Source organism: Nicotiana tomentosiformis, chromosome 1, assembly GCF_000390325.3.
Source record: "Nicotiana tomentosiformis chromosome 1, ASM39032v3, whole genome shotgun sequence".
NCBI classification, from domain to species: Eukaryota; Viridiplantae; Streptophyta; class Magnoliopsida; order Solanales; family Solanaceae; genus Nicotiana; species Nicotiana tomentosiformis.
In genome coordinates, this window is record NC_090812.1 from 13549574 (window position 1) to 13567224 (window position 17651).

The 17651-nt window shown below is 36.1% G+C and overlaps 1 protein-coding gene across 2 annotated transcripts; it reads right to left on the minus strand.

The window, feature by feature from the left end:
* Window positions 1–1908: 1908 nt before the first annotated feature.
* On the minus strand, window positions 1909–15626 carry LOC104115616 (probable DNA helicase MCM9). 2 transcript variants are annotated; one of them, XM_009626292.4, is made up of 21 exons: window positions 15314–15624; window positions 15140–15242; window positions 14953–15052; window positions 13937–14075; window positions 12680–12746; window positions 10706–10880; window positions 10090–10189; window positions 8118–8215; window positions 7952–8017; window positions 7620–7712; window positions 7248–7364; window positions 6132–6204; window positions 5845–5911; window positions 5557–5638; window positions 5300–5421; window positions 5142–5209; window positions 3812–3921; window positions 3686–3733; window positions 3443–3595; window positions 2830–2946; window positions 1909–2299 (listed from the first exon to the last, which is right to left on the minus strand). In XM_009626292.4, exons 1-20 carry the CDS (start codon window positions 15430–15432, stop codon window positions 2858–2860), a joined length of 1989 nt encoding a protein of 662 aa, XP_009624587.1. In that variant the 5' UTR covers window positions 15433–15624; the 3' UTR covers window positions 1909–2299; window positions 2830–2857. The 2 variants fall into 2 exon arrangements, 1 of the variants encoding a protein (XP_009624587.1); XR_001973112.3 differs by having other exon boundaries at window positions 3432–3595; window positions 3686–3921; window positions 15314–15626.
* Between the last annotated feature and the right edge of the window lie 2025 nt (window positions 15627–17651).

The window sequence follows — 17651 nt, forward strand, 5'->3', positions numbered from 1 at the left end:
GGAAAGCTATGTATTCAATCAAAAACAAAGTGGAGAAAAATATACTTTGGAAAATTGGAAAAGGCAACATCAACTTCTGGTTTGACAATTGGATGGACAAGGGTCCTCTTTATGAAACTCTCTCTGATAATCCCATATTGAGTAATATAAAGATTAATGAAGTACTCAAGGATGGCCAATATGATTGGTCAGTTCTATAGTACCAACCCTCTGACCACATAAAAACTTACCTATCTTCTTTGTCTTCCTTGCAGGTTCTCATCAACCAACAAAAGGAGGATTCAGCAATCTGGATTAGCAATAACAATGTCAAATTTACTATATCAAGTGCATGGAATCTGTTAAGGCAAAGAAAGAGAGTTTCTAGCTATGACGCTAACATTTGGTAGAAAGGTGTTCCTTTTAAAATGTCCTTTATGACATGGAGGGATGTTCACAACAAGGTTGCCACTGATGAGAGAATTTCTATCCTTGGGATTGTCGCCGACTCTAGGTGCAGTTATTGTGCTAGTTTCAGTGACATCTATGGACCTGAAACAACAGATCATTTATTCTATAGTGGTCAATATGCACAACAAGTGTAGAATTTCTTTGTTGGCAGATTGGGCATTGAGTATAGAAACAGCAATCTGAGGGCTCTTATACTCAATTGCCGAAAACAGAAGGGAAAAAATCCTATGGCTAACTACATACACAAAATCATGCCTCCTATCATCGTTTGGGAGCTATGGAGGTCTAGGTGCAGCTCTAGATTTGATATGGAAAAATCATCTTTTCACAGATCCAAAGAGATGATTACGTTCAACATCACTCAGCTTATCAAATCTCATTTCAAGAAGATCAACTTTGGAAACAACTGGGAAGATGTATGTAACATGTATGAAGTCCAGATGGTGATGAACTGCTTTATTATGATGAAATGGCTCAAACCACCACCTCTCTTTGTGAAACTGAACAATGATGGATCTTGTCTAAATGGCAACTGTGGAGGAAGAGGTATAGTGCGAGGGAGTGATGGTTGTCTAATAATGGCATATTCATTGCCAATGAGAAAGGGCACCAGTAATACTGAAGAAGCTAGTGCATTGCTCTATGGCCTTAAATGGTGCATCAACAATGGCTTTAAACTCAATCATAGGAGAAACTGACTCACTCATCGTTCAGAACGCAGTGATTGGAGAATGGGATACACCTTGGAGAATCAGTGATACAGTAGAAGAGATAAAGTTGTTAGTAAATACTCATGATATTAAAACTCGGCACTGCCATAGAGAACAAATCGTGTTGCGGACAAATTGGCATCCCTTAACCACAATCTGACAGATCTTAGTATATATAACACTTTTGATAGCCTACCTGGGCAGGTTCGAGGCTTGGTAAATACCGATAGATTGCAACTTCCTTCATTTAAAGTCAAGAAGAAAAAAGCAAGCACCCTCACATATGACCCACCTTGAATTTTCAACTTTATAGCCACTATGTAACTATATTTTGGTGTTAACTTTTTAGCTTTCTAAACTTGGTTTCCAAGTTCAACACTATGTAACTATATTTTGGTGTTAGCTTTTTAGCTTTCTAAACTTGGTTTCCAAGTTCAACTCTTGTAGTAAAAGGTCTCTTGTAGTAAAAGGTCAGTCAAAGCCCCCCTTTTACAAAGATTATTCTCAAAGTGGATATAAAATCGTTACTCAAAAAAAAAAAAAAAAAAGGTATTACAAGAACACATGCTAACACTTGAAATAGTAATTCGGCTATCAAGAGAAGTCCATAAATTCTCCTGGAACCCACCTTACCGTGGCCATTAACCGGCAAGTGAGGCGGAGCTGATGACTAAAATATTTCACTATTGGAAGATGAAACGAAAGTAAACTACAAAATGAGCTAAGGAAAACCGCAGAGTTACACCGATTAACACCACTAATGAAAGGATCAAATATCTTCATCTTTCTAAATTTGTTACTCTATGGTCTTACAACAATCAAAAGAGGCAAAACTTGTTAATGCCGTTTATACATGTAATGAAATGCGGTGCTCTTTTTTAACCTGGAAAACTAACAATATATCTGCTAATCATACTCAGAAGTGACTCAGGCAATTTAAATGGATACATTAATGACTACCCACCAATTGATGAAGCTAATAGCCGTTGCATCTGAATTACTAGTATATGATTTTGACATGCTGAAGATGACTTGGACTTCTTCCTTCAGCTAACAGATCCAGCTCCTTGCCTTCGTTGGGGATATGCGTGCACTAAAAAAGTTGTAGACCCCGTTCTTGGCTTGATCTATAAGAGATGCTGTATAACAACATTTGAGGTTTTTATTTTTTTTGAAACTGGTAAGTAGTAATATAACAAAATTCTGAATTGTTTGGAAGAAATAATCAGTGGCCATGGAAGAGAAAATATGGAAAACAAAAACCCCAAGCAAGGTTGTTTGGTGCTGGTTTTTGTTGATTAATAAAATAACAATCGGTTATAAAAAGAACAATAATTCTGAATTGTTTTGTTCCAATATGAATAAACGTAACATATTAAGAAAGAAAAAAAAACGACTATTGGCACATGATACATAAGCTAACATTATGGAAATTGCATCTCCATCTATGAGAAGTCAATTTAGTCAAGATGCTGCAACTTTATATGCGCACATCTCAATTTATAGATTTGGTGAATCGACTGCAATTGCTGATGAGCATAGGGGTATCTATAAATCAAGGTTAAAGTGTTTCATAGTGATTTTGATACCTTTATGCTCATTTTTGAAGTTATACAAAGTCGTGAGATGTGATACAGGTAGAGAGAGAATCAGCAATCATTCTAATTACCTGTTCTCAGGATACAGATTGAACTTCATCAGCATATTGAGCTTCCAGTGCTGATTACTTCAGGGAATTCGTCTAGTAAGCTCAACTTCTCAAGGATCAGTCTTTCTTGCTTGGCGTCTATAATATGTGTTGTCAAGAATAACATACAATATGCAAAAACAAATGAATATGAAGCATCTATATTTGAAGGAGCATTTGCTTAAATATATAACCCAACTCTGCTATAGATGAAACAAAGAGAATAAATTCTTGCTGACTAGCACCCCAGACATGAAGCCAATTCACAAGCAGATTGGAAATAGATTTACTGAAATACCATCAGGCAGATTATGACAAAAGGGTAACTTAATACACATACTAACAAAAAACAAGTTTACATATGTTCATACAAGTACTTTTTATGCATTTTCTGTGTTGCTTGGATGTTGTGGGTACGACTCAAGAGGCACAATATTTACTAGTTCCTCAACAAAGAAAAATATTTCAGCAACTTTGGCACTAATGACTGAACACTCACATAGAAGTAAATACAATTTTGTTAGAAGAAGTCAATTTCAAAGGTTTCTGCATCATGATTCATGTGCATGCGAATAAGAAGATACCATTAGGATACATTCTTGATCAGGATTTTCTGCAAAATTGGAGTGCAATGCATTCCCCATGCTGTCCACTATAGCCGAGGTAGTCATGGATGACTCAATGCATAAGATGGCAGTGATGGCATCCAATCTAGTGACCTCATTTCTAAACATCAATCTTGCATGTGCTGTAATATTCCATATTGGTTCTTCAGAATAAGTCACAAATAGATCATATAGGGCCAAACCATGAAAAAAAGCTAGAGTCAATGATACACCTTGAGCAAGTCTTATCAGACTCTCCAGCATACGCACAGTTGTTCTTGCTGCAGATGTTCACAGTTGTTAAGTGCATAGTCATGCAACAATTAGAATATTTAGTGACAACGATGATGCCTAGTGACCTGCATTTTGAGTCACAGATCTTCTCTGCAATTGGTAATAGCTTGAGATAACCTTTTCTGCCTCCTTTGTGAGGACTGGTCTAAAGTATCTCTTCACAAATTGGATGTACCTACAAGATGTCATCAGAAGACATAACGCTGCCATCTCATCACCAGAATGTGATGGAGTAATTGATGGAGTAATTGCTGCTGAAGATTTTCTTTTGCTGGAGTTAACATGGTAATAAAATGGGAGAACACAAATAAATAAATTAGAATTAATGTTTTTCTTAGAGTCATGTGCATTTCCATTATGCTAAATTGTTTTGATAAGTTGCACTCACCGACACTGCACACACCGTTCAGGAGCCCATGACATATTTTTTTGTAAGGTAAAGTAGGAGCCTGAGACATTAATATGATTAAAATGTTTTTCTAACTACCAACTAAAGCCTACTGTACAACACGTGACATGAAAGTCTCGTGACAATTCAGACACTCAAAATCAGTGCTGCTAGCAAGACTATGGATATGCTTTTAGACTTTAATCTTTTGGGCTCCAAAATGACCCTTTAACCTTTTTGTTTACTTATACATGCATTCCAATTGGAGACCTTCCAGTTTTAAATGCTTTAAAGAAAATTCATGCTAAACAACCTTCTCCCAATAAGAATTAGCATTAAACTACAAATCTTTGCAGAATTAAGAAATGTGAAAAGAGAAATTTCTTGCATGTTGCTTTACGTAACTCAGTCTTGTACCAGCTTCTACAAAGGAAAAAGAAACCATAAGAGTAGCGCATCATCCATATTGAAATAGATAGGGGGGGGGGGGGGGAAGGAATAAGCTAATACTATTGGTTTAGGCAATACTTGGAACAGTCAATAATCATTTTTATGGACTTACTCACCTTGGCCAGTTTCACTGTTATTGATAAGCAAAAGCACATGCATAATCTCTTACTGTTCATGAACAATGTCAATAATCATATTTGGGAACTTATCATATCTGAGTCTTCATATTTGGGAACTTATCACATCTGTATTTTTGCTTCGGTTGTCAGATCGGTTTGCTTGTTATTGCCCCTCCCCTCTCCCCTTCCTGAGCCGAGGGTCTACCGGAAACAGCCTCTGCCTTTTTAAAGGCAGAAGGTCCGCGTACACTCTACCCTCACCAGACCCCACTTGTGGAACTACACCGAGTATGTTGTTGTTGTTGTTGTTGTCTTTATATATAGAAGCAGTCTAGCCAAAGTGGCAACAAACCACAACTAGACTGGAGTAGTAGTTAATTAAAGATGAGCACATATCATATACATCAGAATCCGGATGGTTGTTGGGAAGCATTTTACCTTCTGAGCATTGGAAGTGCCCAGGTACTCCTTAGATCCTCTTCAGAATTATGGCTCTTTGTTTCTTCCTTTCAATCACATAAAAGAGAATTTTCATCCAGCTAATTGACGCTTCATGACTAAATAATAATGTATTCACATTGTTTTAGATCCATCACCTCAGCAAGAATATGTGAAGAAACAACAGCATCCCACTCTGGGTTTCTAGTGTCTAAGAGAACTAGGACTATATCAAATCTGCTCAGCAGCGGGCCAGAGAGCGTCGTATTAACAGATAGAGCTAGCTTGTGTTAAAAACATAGAAAACAAAATGAGATGGGGAGCAAAGCGTTTAAGATGCCTGGATGGAGATTCTAGCTTGCAGAAAGATGAAAGGTAAAAAAATTAAGAAAGAGGACATCAGAAGAAAAGATACGCTGATCCTTGTCATATTGCCCCTTAGGGTTAGTTGCTCCAAACACAAGTGTCCTTGTACTGAGAGTTGTCACCAGACCAGCCTAGAGATTAACCAATCATCAAGGATCAGAAAAGGATTCATCGAAGTAATTAAGAGCACTAGAACAGTAGATATTAGGGGGTCTGGAAATAAGGCGGAAAAAGGAAGAATGAAGAAAATATCAAGAACTCATGACCTTGCCAATCATGCATGTATTGGTACTATACCAAAAGAAGAAGAAATTAGGTTCTTCAAAGAATGATATACCTTTGCAACACTTATAGTCTGCTGCTCCATTGCTTCATGGATGGTTGCTCTGTCATGCTCCCTCATGCTGCCAAACAGAATTTGATGAGTCAACATCAAATTAATGTGTAGGATAACATTACTGGCTATATTTTACTACAGAAAACAATCATTAAATAATTTGAATCAACAACCTACATATAACCGTAACTAAAGTGCAGACTGCAATTCAAGCCACACAAGTTATATCAAAACATGGAGAAACTGAAACAAATCAACCTAAGACTCCAACAACAGCTATAAGATACCTGTCAAATTCATCAATGCAACAGAGACCACCATCTGCTAATACAAGTGCACCAGCTTCTAACATCCACTCTCCTGAAAATATAGCTCGCTTTTACACTTGATGATCAAATAACTGTACATATAGGTCAAAATATTATCAAGAATTAAGTGCGTGTTTGGTTCGCGTGATGGAGAGGCACTCCAATGAATCGTCCGCTCATATTGTTTCTGGATTTAAAAGGTATAACAGCCTGAGTTAACCCACATCTCCTTTATTTCAACATAACAGATTATGTAGTCTTACAGTACTCTTTTCTTTATATAAAAAAAACAGATCATTTAATCTTAGCGGGGTACTAGTACTAACTCAGAACCACATTTGAATTCAACAAGACTATTATGCCTTTAGGTCAGATAAACAAACCATAATACTACCTAAACTTCCTTTGCTTTGTACAATTTTTTTGTTGATGTAAATTTTATGAACAGAAACTTTTAGGTTGTTATATGCTTACTTGGATTTTCATGATGCAAGTAAAAATGCTGTTCTATATAGAATCTAAAGTGTTTTAAGGTTGGAATTATTCCTAATAGTAATATACACTATTATATTACTTTAAACACTGCTCCCTAGTTTCTCAAAGCTGCAAAACAAATTTGATTTAGATTTACTTTCTTCATTACGGGAGATTTGATTAATTGTTAATCATCTAGCATTAACTAAAGAGGATGGAACCATATCAAAGTATTCAACATATGCAGTGGAATCTCTGAGGGCAATTCATTTGGGAATGTCCCATCCTACTTTATCCAGTTTGTGAACTGAAAGTGCACTAGTATAAATCTCAAAAAAATTACATGTGTCACTTTCTAATAGAAAAGGAACTAAAGAAGATTTGAGATGTAAGAAGAATTCCCAGCAGTACCCAGTAGACCACACAAACTATTAGTTTTAGTTTCATCGAAGAATTAATGTATGTGGGCTTGCTATCATGACTGTCTCTGTGCGAGTGCTGTGACAGAAACACAGACAGATTACCACTTCAATATGATCAACGCAAATAGATAGAGACAGCTAGCTACATACTTCAACATGACAGCTATTAGTGAGTAACAAGATAACATGAACAATCTACCTCCATCTTTAACTGCTGTAACAGTCAATCCAGCGCTAGTGCTTCCCAGCCCAGTCGTTATGACAGATCTATTGCTTAATTTAGCAGCAAACTTCAGAAACTGTGACTTCCCAGTGCCTGACAGGATAAGTAAGCAACCACATTATCTCATTTGTGACAACCCAAAATTCAAATGAATATCACGCTCCATAAGATGTCACCACAACCATGAAAGAAGGTGAAATCAAGTGTACCGGCTGCTATGCAGCACATTAGTGCTAGACACAATTAAATGAGTGCTGGAAGAAGTGAAATCTCTAAAGATGACCATTTGCCTACAAAGAAGATATTCTTCAATCTTGATTCAAAACATTTAACATTACAATCCATTACCAGGATCACCAACGAGAAGCAAATGAGACTCTCCTCTAACTTTTGTTCCAGAAGCATCAACATGTTGGACACCTCCAATAAGCGTCAATGCCACTGCATTGAACTCGAAGTTGGTCATTGGCCAAAATGGTAAAGGGATTATCCATCATCATTTGGACAGATTGAATTATACATTAACATCATAGGGGATACTTTTCACGATGCACAGTTGCTGAGAGAAAACCAAGAGTAACACAAATTCCCTCTACTTTATATCGAACAAGTTAAAACTATAAATTAACAATTACACATGTGACATCAACTGAAAAGGAGACACTTGCAGGGGACAATACCTGCAAGCTTGACTGTGAAAAGCCCAAAGACCTGTGGGCAAATACCTTTGAGAATAGCATTCCTACCTGCGTTTAGGAATGAAGGAGAATAGAAAGAAAAGCAGGTCTGAGTCCCAAGTACTTTTAGCAAGTAATTTAAAATCCAACTTGTTCAAAGAATTTTTACCCTTTAAAGGAGTATCTTTAAAATCAATCCAAAACTGCTTGAATTTGAGAATAGCATCATCAGGGATATCGATTTCTGACTTTAGCTCATTCATTCTCCTGAAGATACATTATAGGAAATGCGTGAAGAAAGGCAGTTTATTTTATGAGAAAGAGTCAGAGAAATATATTACCTCCTCCAAGCAGTGGTGGAGACAAAAGGTGGTAGGTCAGCAAAGCCTTCCATCTCTAAGTTTTGAAAGTCATGTTTTGCTTCGTGTAAGTTTTTGAAATATTATGAGAGATAAAAGTGTACATCTGCTCCTGATACTTTTTAATAAAAACAATTATATTATTGTTATCTCTTCTAAGTTTAAATCCTTATTTGGCCATTCCTCCTTGGATATAAGATTCATTAAGCTCTACAAATATCACAATGCTATTTTAGCTTGGAAGATGACAAATTCAATTAGTCATATCGTATTTCTTTACCTATCAATCAAAAGGAAAGAGGAACTACAACAAGACCCTGGAGGATGACCACCTTTCTGGTAACAAAAATCAGTGAAAGAATTCAAAGGCAATTCTTCATACTCTGAGCCCTTCATTGGGACTCCCCTATACTATCAGTAAAAGGCCAACTACATACTCTCATCCTAAGTTGCTTGGACACGGGTGCGGATAATCCGACACGGGTGCAGATCTAGAGGTCGGATCATTAAAAATGTAAATTTTAAGATTCTGGGATACGGATCCTAGAACGGATACGGATGCGGGGATCCGGCTAAAAATAATTCAAAAAATAAAAATATCTCTAAATTATGAGAAATTTTGTGGAATACTTACGTATAGCTTGTAAAGTCTGAATTACTTTATTGATTTCCTAGATAAGGTATGTTATTTTCTTTAAATTTACCCTAATTTTGGTCTGATTTGGAATCAAATTGTATCTCGTCTCGAATTTTTCCGTCTGTCGTGGTCAAAGTACCCAAAATTATTTGACCAGATCCGGTACAGATCCCATACCCACACCCATACTAGTGTCGAGTCGACACGGATGCGGCACCTAAACTGCTGTGTCGGAGCAAATTAGCTCTCATCCAAAGTCTTCATTGCATCTACACAGTGGCGGACCCAGGATTTTGTGCAAGCGAGTTCAATCTTAGAATTATATAAATTTAGTCGTAAAATAGTAGTTGTCAAGTGGGTTCAAATAAAATATTTATGCAAAATTTACACAGTTTTAATCCTAATTTATACATATACACAGTATTATTTTTTTGTGAAGCGGGTTCAGTTGAACCCGCTAGCCACCACTTGGGTCCGCCACTGCATCTACACCATGCTTTACTGTATGAAATTGATGTATCTACTGAACAAGAACCAACCTAAGGCTTAGAATTACTCTACTTCTCCTTTATTTTTATTTTTATTTTCCGACAAGGTAAGTTGTTTCATTGAATGGCATCAAGAAGATGCCGTGATAACAAAAATAAACCTTAAGAGAGGGGAGCGGAGATGGTGTAATGAAACCATGCTAGTACTTTTATGATGAGAAAAAATCTACATCACTGGAAACAATGTTAAATGAGAGGAAACAAAAAGAAAAAGGTGACCTGCTTCTGTTTTACCCAATTATTAACCATCATTCCCAATTGATGAGATATCAAGCAGTATCTACCAGTTTAAGTGGCACTTTCTGATTTCATTCTCAAATTAAATTGACAAGGATCGAAAGCAAAAGGAAAAAAGAGGGAGATTGAGCTCGCCATGGTTTACTCTGCTACTCTAAACAACCTAATACTTAAGGACAAATTAAAGTGATGCACTTCATCTCAAGCAACAGCAATGATTTGTACAAGATACAATAACTCGCATTCATAGGTTCTGCACAAATAATTGGATAAAAATCCTTTAACTATCCGGGTTTGACTTGTGGTCACATGAAATGAATTGAAATCATTCTCAAAATGAACTGAGTGTACTCCCTTTACCTTATATGGTTGGCAATTAGTACCGGATCAAGGTCACAGCGAACATCTCTTAAATCGGGGGACCATTTGGCGGTTAAGATCCCAGTGACAATCACATCATCTGACGACATTAAAACATGGCAGTAAATAAAGGACAAGGAAGAAAATCTGTATCAAGCTTATCATTGAAAAAGAGGAAGAAAAGAGAGAATTGTGTCTCATTAGGGTAGAAGATGAATTAACATAAAATAACACAGAACAACATTGCAAATGAGCAGACTGACATATAAACTACCTCCACTATGAAAAGCAACCTATTACTGCTTCAAATTCAAAACATATCTTAACTTTGACCTTGATTACTCAAATAAATGCTTCGAAATTTTCAATTCCAAAATTTGTAGCGAATAGGGTGCTTTACATCAAAAAAAAAATTCTATAACATGTGAATGATAAATGTCCTAAATGAGACAAAACAATGATCTTTTGAACCATGTAGGATGGAGGGGCTTAAATCTTTGTGGCGTCAGAGCATAAGATGTTTTAGCATATTCTGTAGTACAAGCATCAAGGGACAGCTAATCAGCCCACACACCTTTATTGAACTGCAAACAAGCTAGTTTTAAGAAAATAGTACCTCCAGCTTTAACCATGTCAACAAGATCATCCTTCAGAATGACAGGAATGGAGCGAGGAATAGCCCCAACACCCAATACCTGAGTACTTTCTTGGATTTTAAGCTCCTGATAATCATGACAGATCTTATTGTCTTCTACAAGCTGAAAACTTGTGCTTTCACAAAACTTAGGCCTCTGTAAAAGAACTTTAAGAGATTATTGATTTTCTTACAAGCAGCTGGTTTTAGAAAATGCTAAACCAAACTGGATGAAGGTTATTGCAAAACCAACATGGAGAATGGGAGGGAATGAGGGTAGAAAAGGAGAGAATAGAAATTCGAGATTGAATAATGAAGTAAAACAACACAGCATATATAATCTATGAGGCAGTTTGGATTTTACTGTTACCAGCATGGTTATCAGAGGCGAAAAGTATAAATAAGCACCAAGTATCTGGTGGGGCTTTAAACAGAAAGCACAGTTAAGTGCACACTTTAGTAAAGGTAAAGGAAAGATAACATAGTCATATTTATTATGTCGCCTCAATTTCAGACATTGTGTGAAAATGATCCAATATCTCAAATATAGGAGGATACAATACAAAACATTTCACTCGTCCCAAGTTTGGTATCTATTTCAGTTTTTTACTATTCCAGTTCTTTTCCATAAACTCAATTTATGGACGTATTCAGCTTCTAATGCTTAACTTTCTTGTAACTCTCACACTTATGTGACAATTAAAGGAAACCTGATTATACAAAAATTAGTATAGTGCAGCTTATGTTAATATCTCCTCATGTTGCACTCGAAAATTTATTCTTTTTTTAGAGGCCAGTCCGCTGCACTAAGCTCCCGCTATGCGCAAGGTCCGGCAAAGGGCAGGACTAGCTTCCTTCATCTACGGTGCACTAAACTCCCACTATGCGCAAAGTCCGGCAAAGGGCAGGACCAGCTTAGTTCACCTACACTAATCCACTGGGTGTTCTGCTATAGCCCACACATTACACTCCAAAATTTCATACTTGGCCAAATCTGTTGCTAGTTATCAAGTTTCTCAAAATAAAATGTGGTACAAATTCATATCTAACCAAAAAGAGCTTCTCTTGTCGGGACAAATTGCTTACAAAACTACCCATACCAATCTACTTCTAGTTGAATACTTTGTAACAAACAAAAGTCTCTATCAAATCAATTGGCATGGTTGAACATGTAAAGTTCCTAAATTCAGTGGGACAGATCTAGAACTGTTAAAGTAGGAAGCATGTTTCGTTCATAAGAATTCAGTATGACTGTCCTTTTTAATTATAAGGTAAAGTATTAATTGAACAGTACCAAGAAGGTACCAAAAAGTTTACGAAGGATCAGGATTCTAACAAAAACTACACAGTAACAGAGTCCAGCAAATTCGTGAAATCGGAAAAGCTAATTACAGAATCTCCTCTAAGCCAACAAAATAATCTCTGTAAACATCTAGAAAGAATTCAATATGCCTGTTATTTGGTCTTAATAGGGAAAAAATGTAATTCTTTTCCACTCTAAAATAGTTTGAAATGCTTTGCGGTATTGCTTACTTACATTTAAGTATGTTATAAAAAAATTAATATTTGTGATTTTCTTAACCAGAAAACATAAAAAAGAAAAACAACCCACCCATTGTATTATTGTTAATAAGCTGCCAGAAAAAGGTATTCAAGTGCAATCTCATTGCATCATTTGGAACAATGCCACAAAGCAACATCCATTTCTTTCAAAGCTAAAAGTAACTAGAAAATCCAAAAGAAGAATCTAGTTGGAATTCACATAGACCCTACTCTTATGAGATAAGGCTTAGAGGAAATGTGAATGTATACTGATGTATAGCAAAAGCAAAAGAAGATTAAAAAGAGCTTTTCTTCCACGCGTAATCAAATGGAGATAAACAAAATATATTAGCAAATTCAAAGCATTGCGTGTTTGTCCACGCAAAAAAAAAATAAGGATAGTTGGGAACAGACCTGTGAGGGACAAAAAATTGGTTTTGGAATTGAATTCCTAGTTTCCACCTCCGGATAAACCTTGAACCTACATAAACTTTCCTTCTTAGCCAATAATTATCTGTTTGGGGTAGATTAGCATATGGTAAAACCTTGACCGTGTAATCTTTCCATAAGACTAAATTGATTTTTTTGGTACGACCAGTTAAAAGGAAAGCAGAAAAAAATGTGTGGACGTTTTGACCTCAGAGTGATAAAGAGTTGTCTAAGAACATTATGTTATAAACAAGCTAAATCGCCTTTCTAACAAATTTTTTTCAGGCATCAGAGAAATGCAAGCCCCAATGTGAGATGTAGAAGTCTGTTTTTGACATAAGCATATCCTCTGAGAAGCCAAATTCTGGCAAATTGGAGGTTTTAGCCTAATTTATAAATCTGTTCGAAAGTTAGTTATGTTAAGCAATATCTTACACAACCCACTTAGCCTATATAGAAATGGAAGCATCTTTACCTATTATAGTAACCAAACACATCCTACGTGATTATAGAAGTCAGAACAAAACGGAAGTTTAGCCAACAGAATTAGTCTACTGGAGCAATATACAGACTCTACCAATCGAATTAAGCATGTCTGCACTGAGTTCGGTCCCATAAAGGATTAATTAAAGCTGAGCTCAAATTTTTAAGGATGCTAAGCGCCCACAAAGTCTTACAAGGGAATCATCCATGTTCAATTACAATTACCAAATATATCTTTAATAAAAGATGAAACATGGAGATCCGTTGCTAATTTGTAATTGCTCATTCTGTTGTTATCCCTTGTTGAGGAATATACCAACCCCATGCCACTTATTTGGCGACCCAATATTGTTGAAAAACCAGATGAGCATCCTTAGTTACTTGGTATCAGGTGCAACAATTTGTTTTGTTAGTTAGAGATGTCACTAACAAAGAAGTAAAAATAATTTGTCTAAATAAGATTAAGGTTGAGGAACAGTTGTGGTAAGTGAAAACTACGGCAATCCGATTCTAGTAGAAAAGTTTTCTGGCAAATTGGAATTATAATTGCAAAGATAAGACGTTTTTCAGTTGAATCCTGACATACTAATTTCCATATGAGACAAAGTTGAACCAATTACTTTGATTAGTTTGTATTAGACTTGATAAAATAAATCAATGATTCCATTAATGCTTTGTGAAAATATCTCCATGATTTTCAACCTAGTTGGAAGAATTGAAACTAGCAGAATGACTAGGTGAGAGGCACACAAGAACAACCTGTGCTTACATCGCCGACACTCATATATCCTCTCCCCTTCAATCATCTTCACTGCTCCAGACCTGATTATAGTCCCTTTGATAGTAAGAAGCATTCCACGATGCTTCACCCTCACACGGCCAATGCTGGGAAATGTCTCTAAAACATTATAAAAAATGACTAAGTTTGATATTACAAGGTATACTTTTTTTGAGAATGTGATATTACAAGGTATACTTAAAACTGCAATGCACTGAAGCATTATTTAGCAAGGGTAGTGAAGGATTTATGACTTGGATATAGAAAAGAAATATGCACGGAATAGCTGAAAGCATACTAGTAATATGTGCTTTTTCTGATCGGAGCATGTGCATTTACATGTGAAACTTGTAAAAATTCTAGTATTAGGAACATAACCAATAGAGTTTAACTTTTATACACTAATAGTATAAAATTTCTTTACACTATCATGTTGTTTGGAAGCCTATTACAGGTACTTGTGCAAAGTGAGGTCAAATGGTAATTAAGGCTAGTAACATGTCTTAACCAGTTAAAATCTCTACATGGTCAGTAAGATAATTTAAATCCTAAACAATAATGGGTTTAATTTATCTACACTGATGGTGTAGAAGATTTTTGATAGATACTATCAAGTTGTTCAAAACCCAACTAAAGTAATTGTCTATAGTAAGCATGGGGCAGTAATATGGAAAATAAGATATGTAACCTCCGTTGGATCAAGGATTTAAGCTTTAAGGGTTCGAGTTTGGGAAATTACCATAACTCTTTTAATTTACTGGATTCGCAACCAATTATTTGTACTTTTTTAGTGAATTTTTAAACACACATATGGATCCGAACAAAGCTACTAGCTCCGGATGAACCAATAAGTTGAACTGTAAATTCGCCGGGGTAACCTCTACAACCGGTTAAACTACACAAATAATATAGAAGAATCTTTAAAATATTCATACATATCGCTTAAATACAACAAAACTAATGCGAAAAGAAATAAAGGGATAAAAAAGGAACAAACCAGGGCATTCAAGAGGAGAACCACTGATATTGATACGGACATGTATGTTGTCCTTAAGGCTTGCGTTCTCACGTTGTTTAAGATCTGCCAAAATAACTTTCTACCCAAAGACAAAAAAAAACCACTGATTATGTAGATTACTAATCTAATTTAACAGAATTTTGAAAAAGAGGGTAAAGTAAGATACCTGAGCCCAGACGGCAGCTTCATCAAAAAGGGGTAAATATTCTGTGGGTTTAGCGAAAATGAACTGAGAAAGGGTTGGATTATCATCCATTATCTCTGCAAAACTGTTTCACAAAAAATAAAAATCGTGGGATTTCGTGGAGCCAAATGCGAAGGGTAGTGTAGTGCTGCTTACTCGACAAAGAGGGGATAGTGAAGTCGAGGATCAGGAGAGAGAATGATGGAACTCAGCTGCTCCGAGTGGTGCTTTAGCAAATACGCCGCCAGTTCTTTGCTGTAACCGTTTCCCTCCATCGGATTTTCCCACGTCGGAAAAGGCTTTTCGCTTTCACCGTCAGCGGCGCGTCTGGCGGGAATTGGGGACCAAGAATTTTGGGCGGGAAAATTTGGGGTGCACCGTGAACCGCAGGGTTAAGGGGAATGATATTTGGTCCGCGTTGAAAAGAAACGAAAAATAGATATTTGGTCCGCTGTTTATTTTGGGCATTAATTCGACCGATATGAGCTCGTATTCTTAAAAGGAAGAAGATTGCAATAAACTGAAATTTGTTATAAATATATTATATTACGGAGGTTCATTTAGTACTCCATTAGAAATAAGCGTCCTGAATAAGTTTATTTTTTCGATACTCCATTATGAATAAATATTACTCATGGTAGAAGATTATCCATATCTGACACAACAGCTTACAAGCAGCTTACAAGCAGCCTTTCTTCTATAAATAGAGGAGAATTCAGTTCATTATGTACAGAAGTTTGAAGTTTGAATAATATATCAGTTTCTCTCTATACTTGTCTTTACTTTACTATCTTTATTTTTTAACACGTTATCAGCACGAGACTCTGCCATCTCGAGAAAATACTTTGAAAGTATCAGAGGTACGAACTTTCTTTTTCTAAATAATGTCAAATCTTTCTAAATTTGAGTTTGTAGCCCCGGATATATCGGGCAAAAGCTACATGTCTTGGGTGCTTAATGCCGAAATTCATCTTGATGCGATGGGTCTGGCACACACCATCAAAAATAAAAATCAAGCATCAAACCAAGACTGTGCCAAAGCAATGATATTCCTACGCCATCACCTTGATGAGGGCCTGAAAATGGAATATCTTACTGTTAAAGATCCAGTCATACTGTGGAATAATTTAAAAGATAGATATGACCACCTGAAGATGGTCGTTCTTCCACAGACACGTTATGATTGGACTCATCTAAGGCTACAAGATTTTAAATCTATCATTGGATATAATTGCTATGTTCATAATTATTTTTCAATTGAAACTATGTGGTGATAATATTACTAATCATGATATGGGTTTGTTTTATACTAACAAAGATAGTGCAGATCTTGTTGGTTATGCAGATGCAGGTTATTTATCTGATCCCTATAAAGCTAGATCTCAAACCGGATACGTTTTTACATGTGGGGGTACTATCATATCATGGCGCTCCACAAAGCAATCTATTGTTGCTACTTCTTCAAATTATGCTGAAATAATAGCTATTCATGAAGCAAGTAGGGAATGCGTATGGTTGAGATCAATAATTCATTTTATTCGAGAAAATTGTGGTTTGGAATGTGAGAAAAAACCCATAATTTTATACGAATACAATGCTGCATGCATAACCCAATTGAAGGGAGGATTTATAAAAGGAGATAGAACGAAACACATTTCACCAAAATTATTCTACACACACGATCTTCAGAAAAATGGTGACATTGATGTGCAACAAATCCGTTCAAGTGACAATCCGGCATATTTATTCACTAAATCTTTACCAACTTCAACTTTTGAGAAGATGGTATACAAGATTGGAATGCGGAGACTTAAATATTTGAAACAAGGTTTTTATCAGGGGGAGTAAAATATGCGATGTACTCTTTTTTCCTTACTAAGGTTTTTTCCCACAGGGTTTTCCTTATAAGGTTTTTAATGAGGCAGCTAGCAATGCGTATTACTAAATATGTGTACTCTTTTTCCTTCACTAGGATTTTTTCCCACAGGGTTTTTTCCAAGTAAGGTTTTAATGAGGCATATTATCTTCTAATGAATATCCAAGGGGGAGTGTTATAAATATATTATATTATGGATATTCATTTAGTACTCCGTTGTAAATAAGCTTCCTGAAGAAACTTATCCATATGAGACTCCACCGTAAATATGTTTATCTATTTAGTACTCCATTGGAAATAAGCCTCCTGAAGAAGCTTATCCTTCCGGTACTCCGTTATGGATAAATATTACCCATGGTAGAAGATTATCTATATCTGGCACAACAACTTAGAGTAGCAGCTTACAAGCAACTTACACAGCAACTTACAAGCAGCTTACACAGCAGCTTGCAGTCGTAGCTTACACAGCAGCTTGCAGTAGCAGCTTACACAACAACTTCCTTTCTTCTATAAATAGAGGAGAATTCAGTTTATTATGTACATAAGTTTGAAGTTTGAATAATATATCAGTTTTCTCTCTACACTTGTCTTTACTTTACTGTCTTTATTTTATAACAA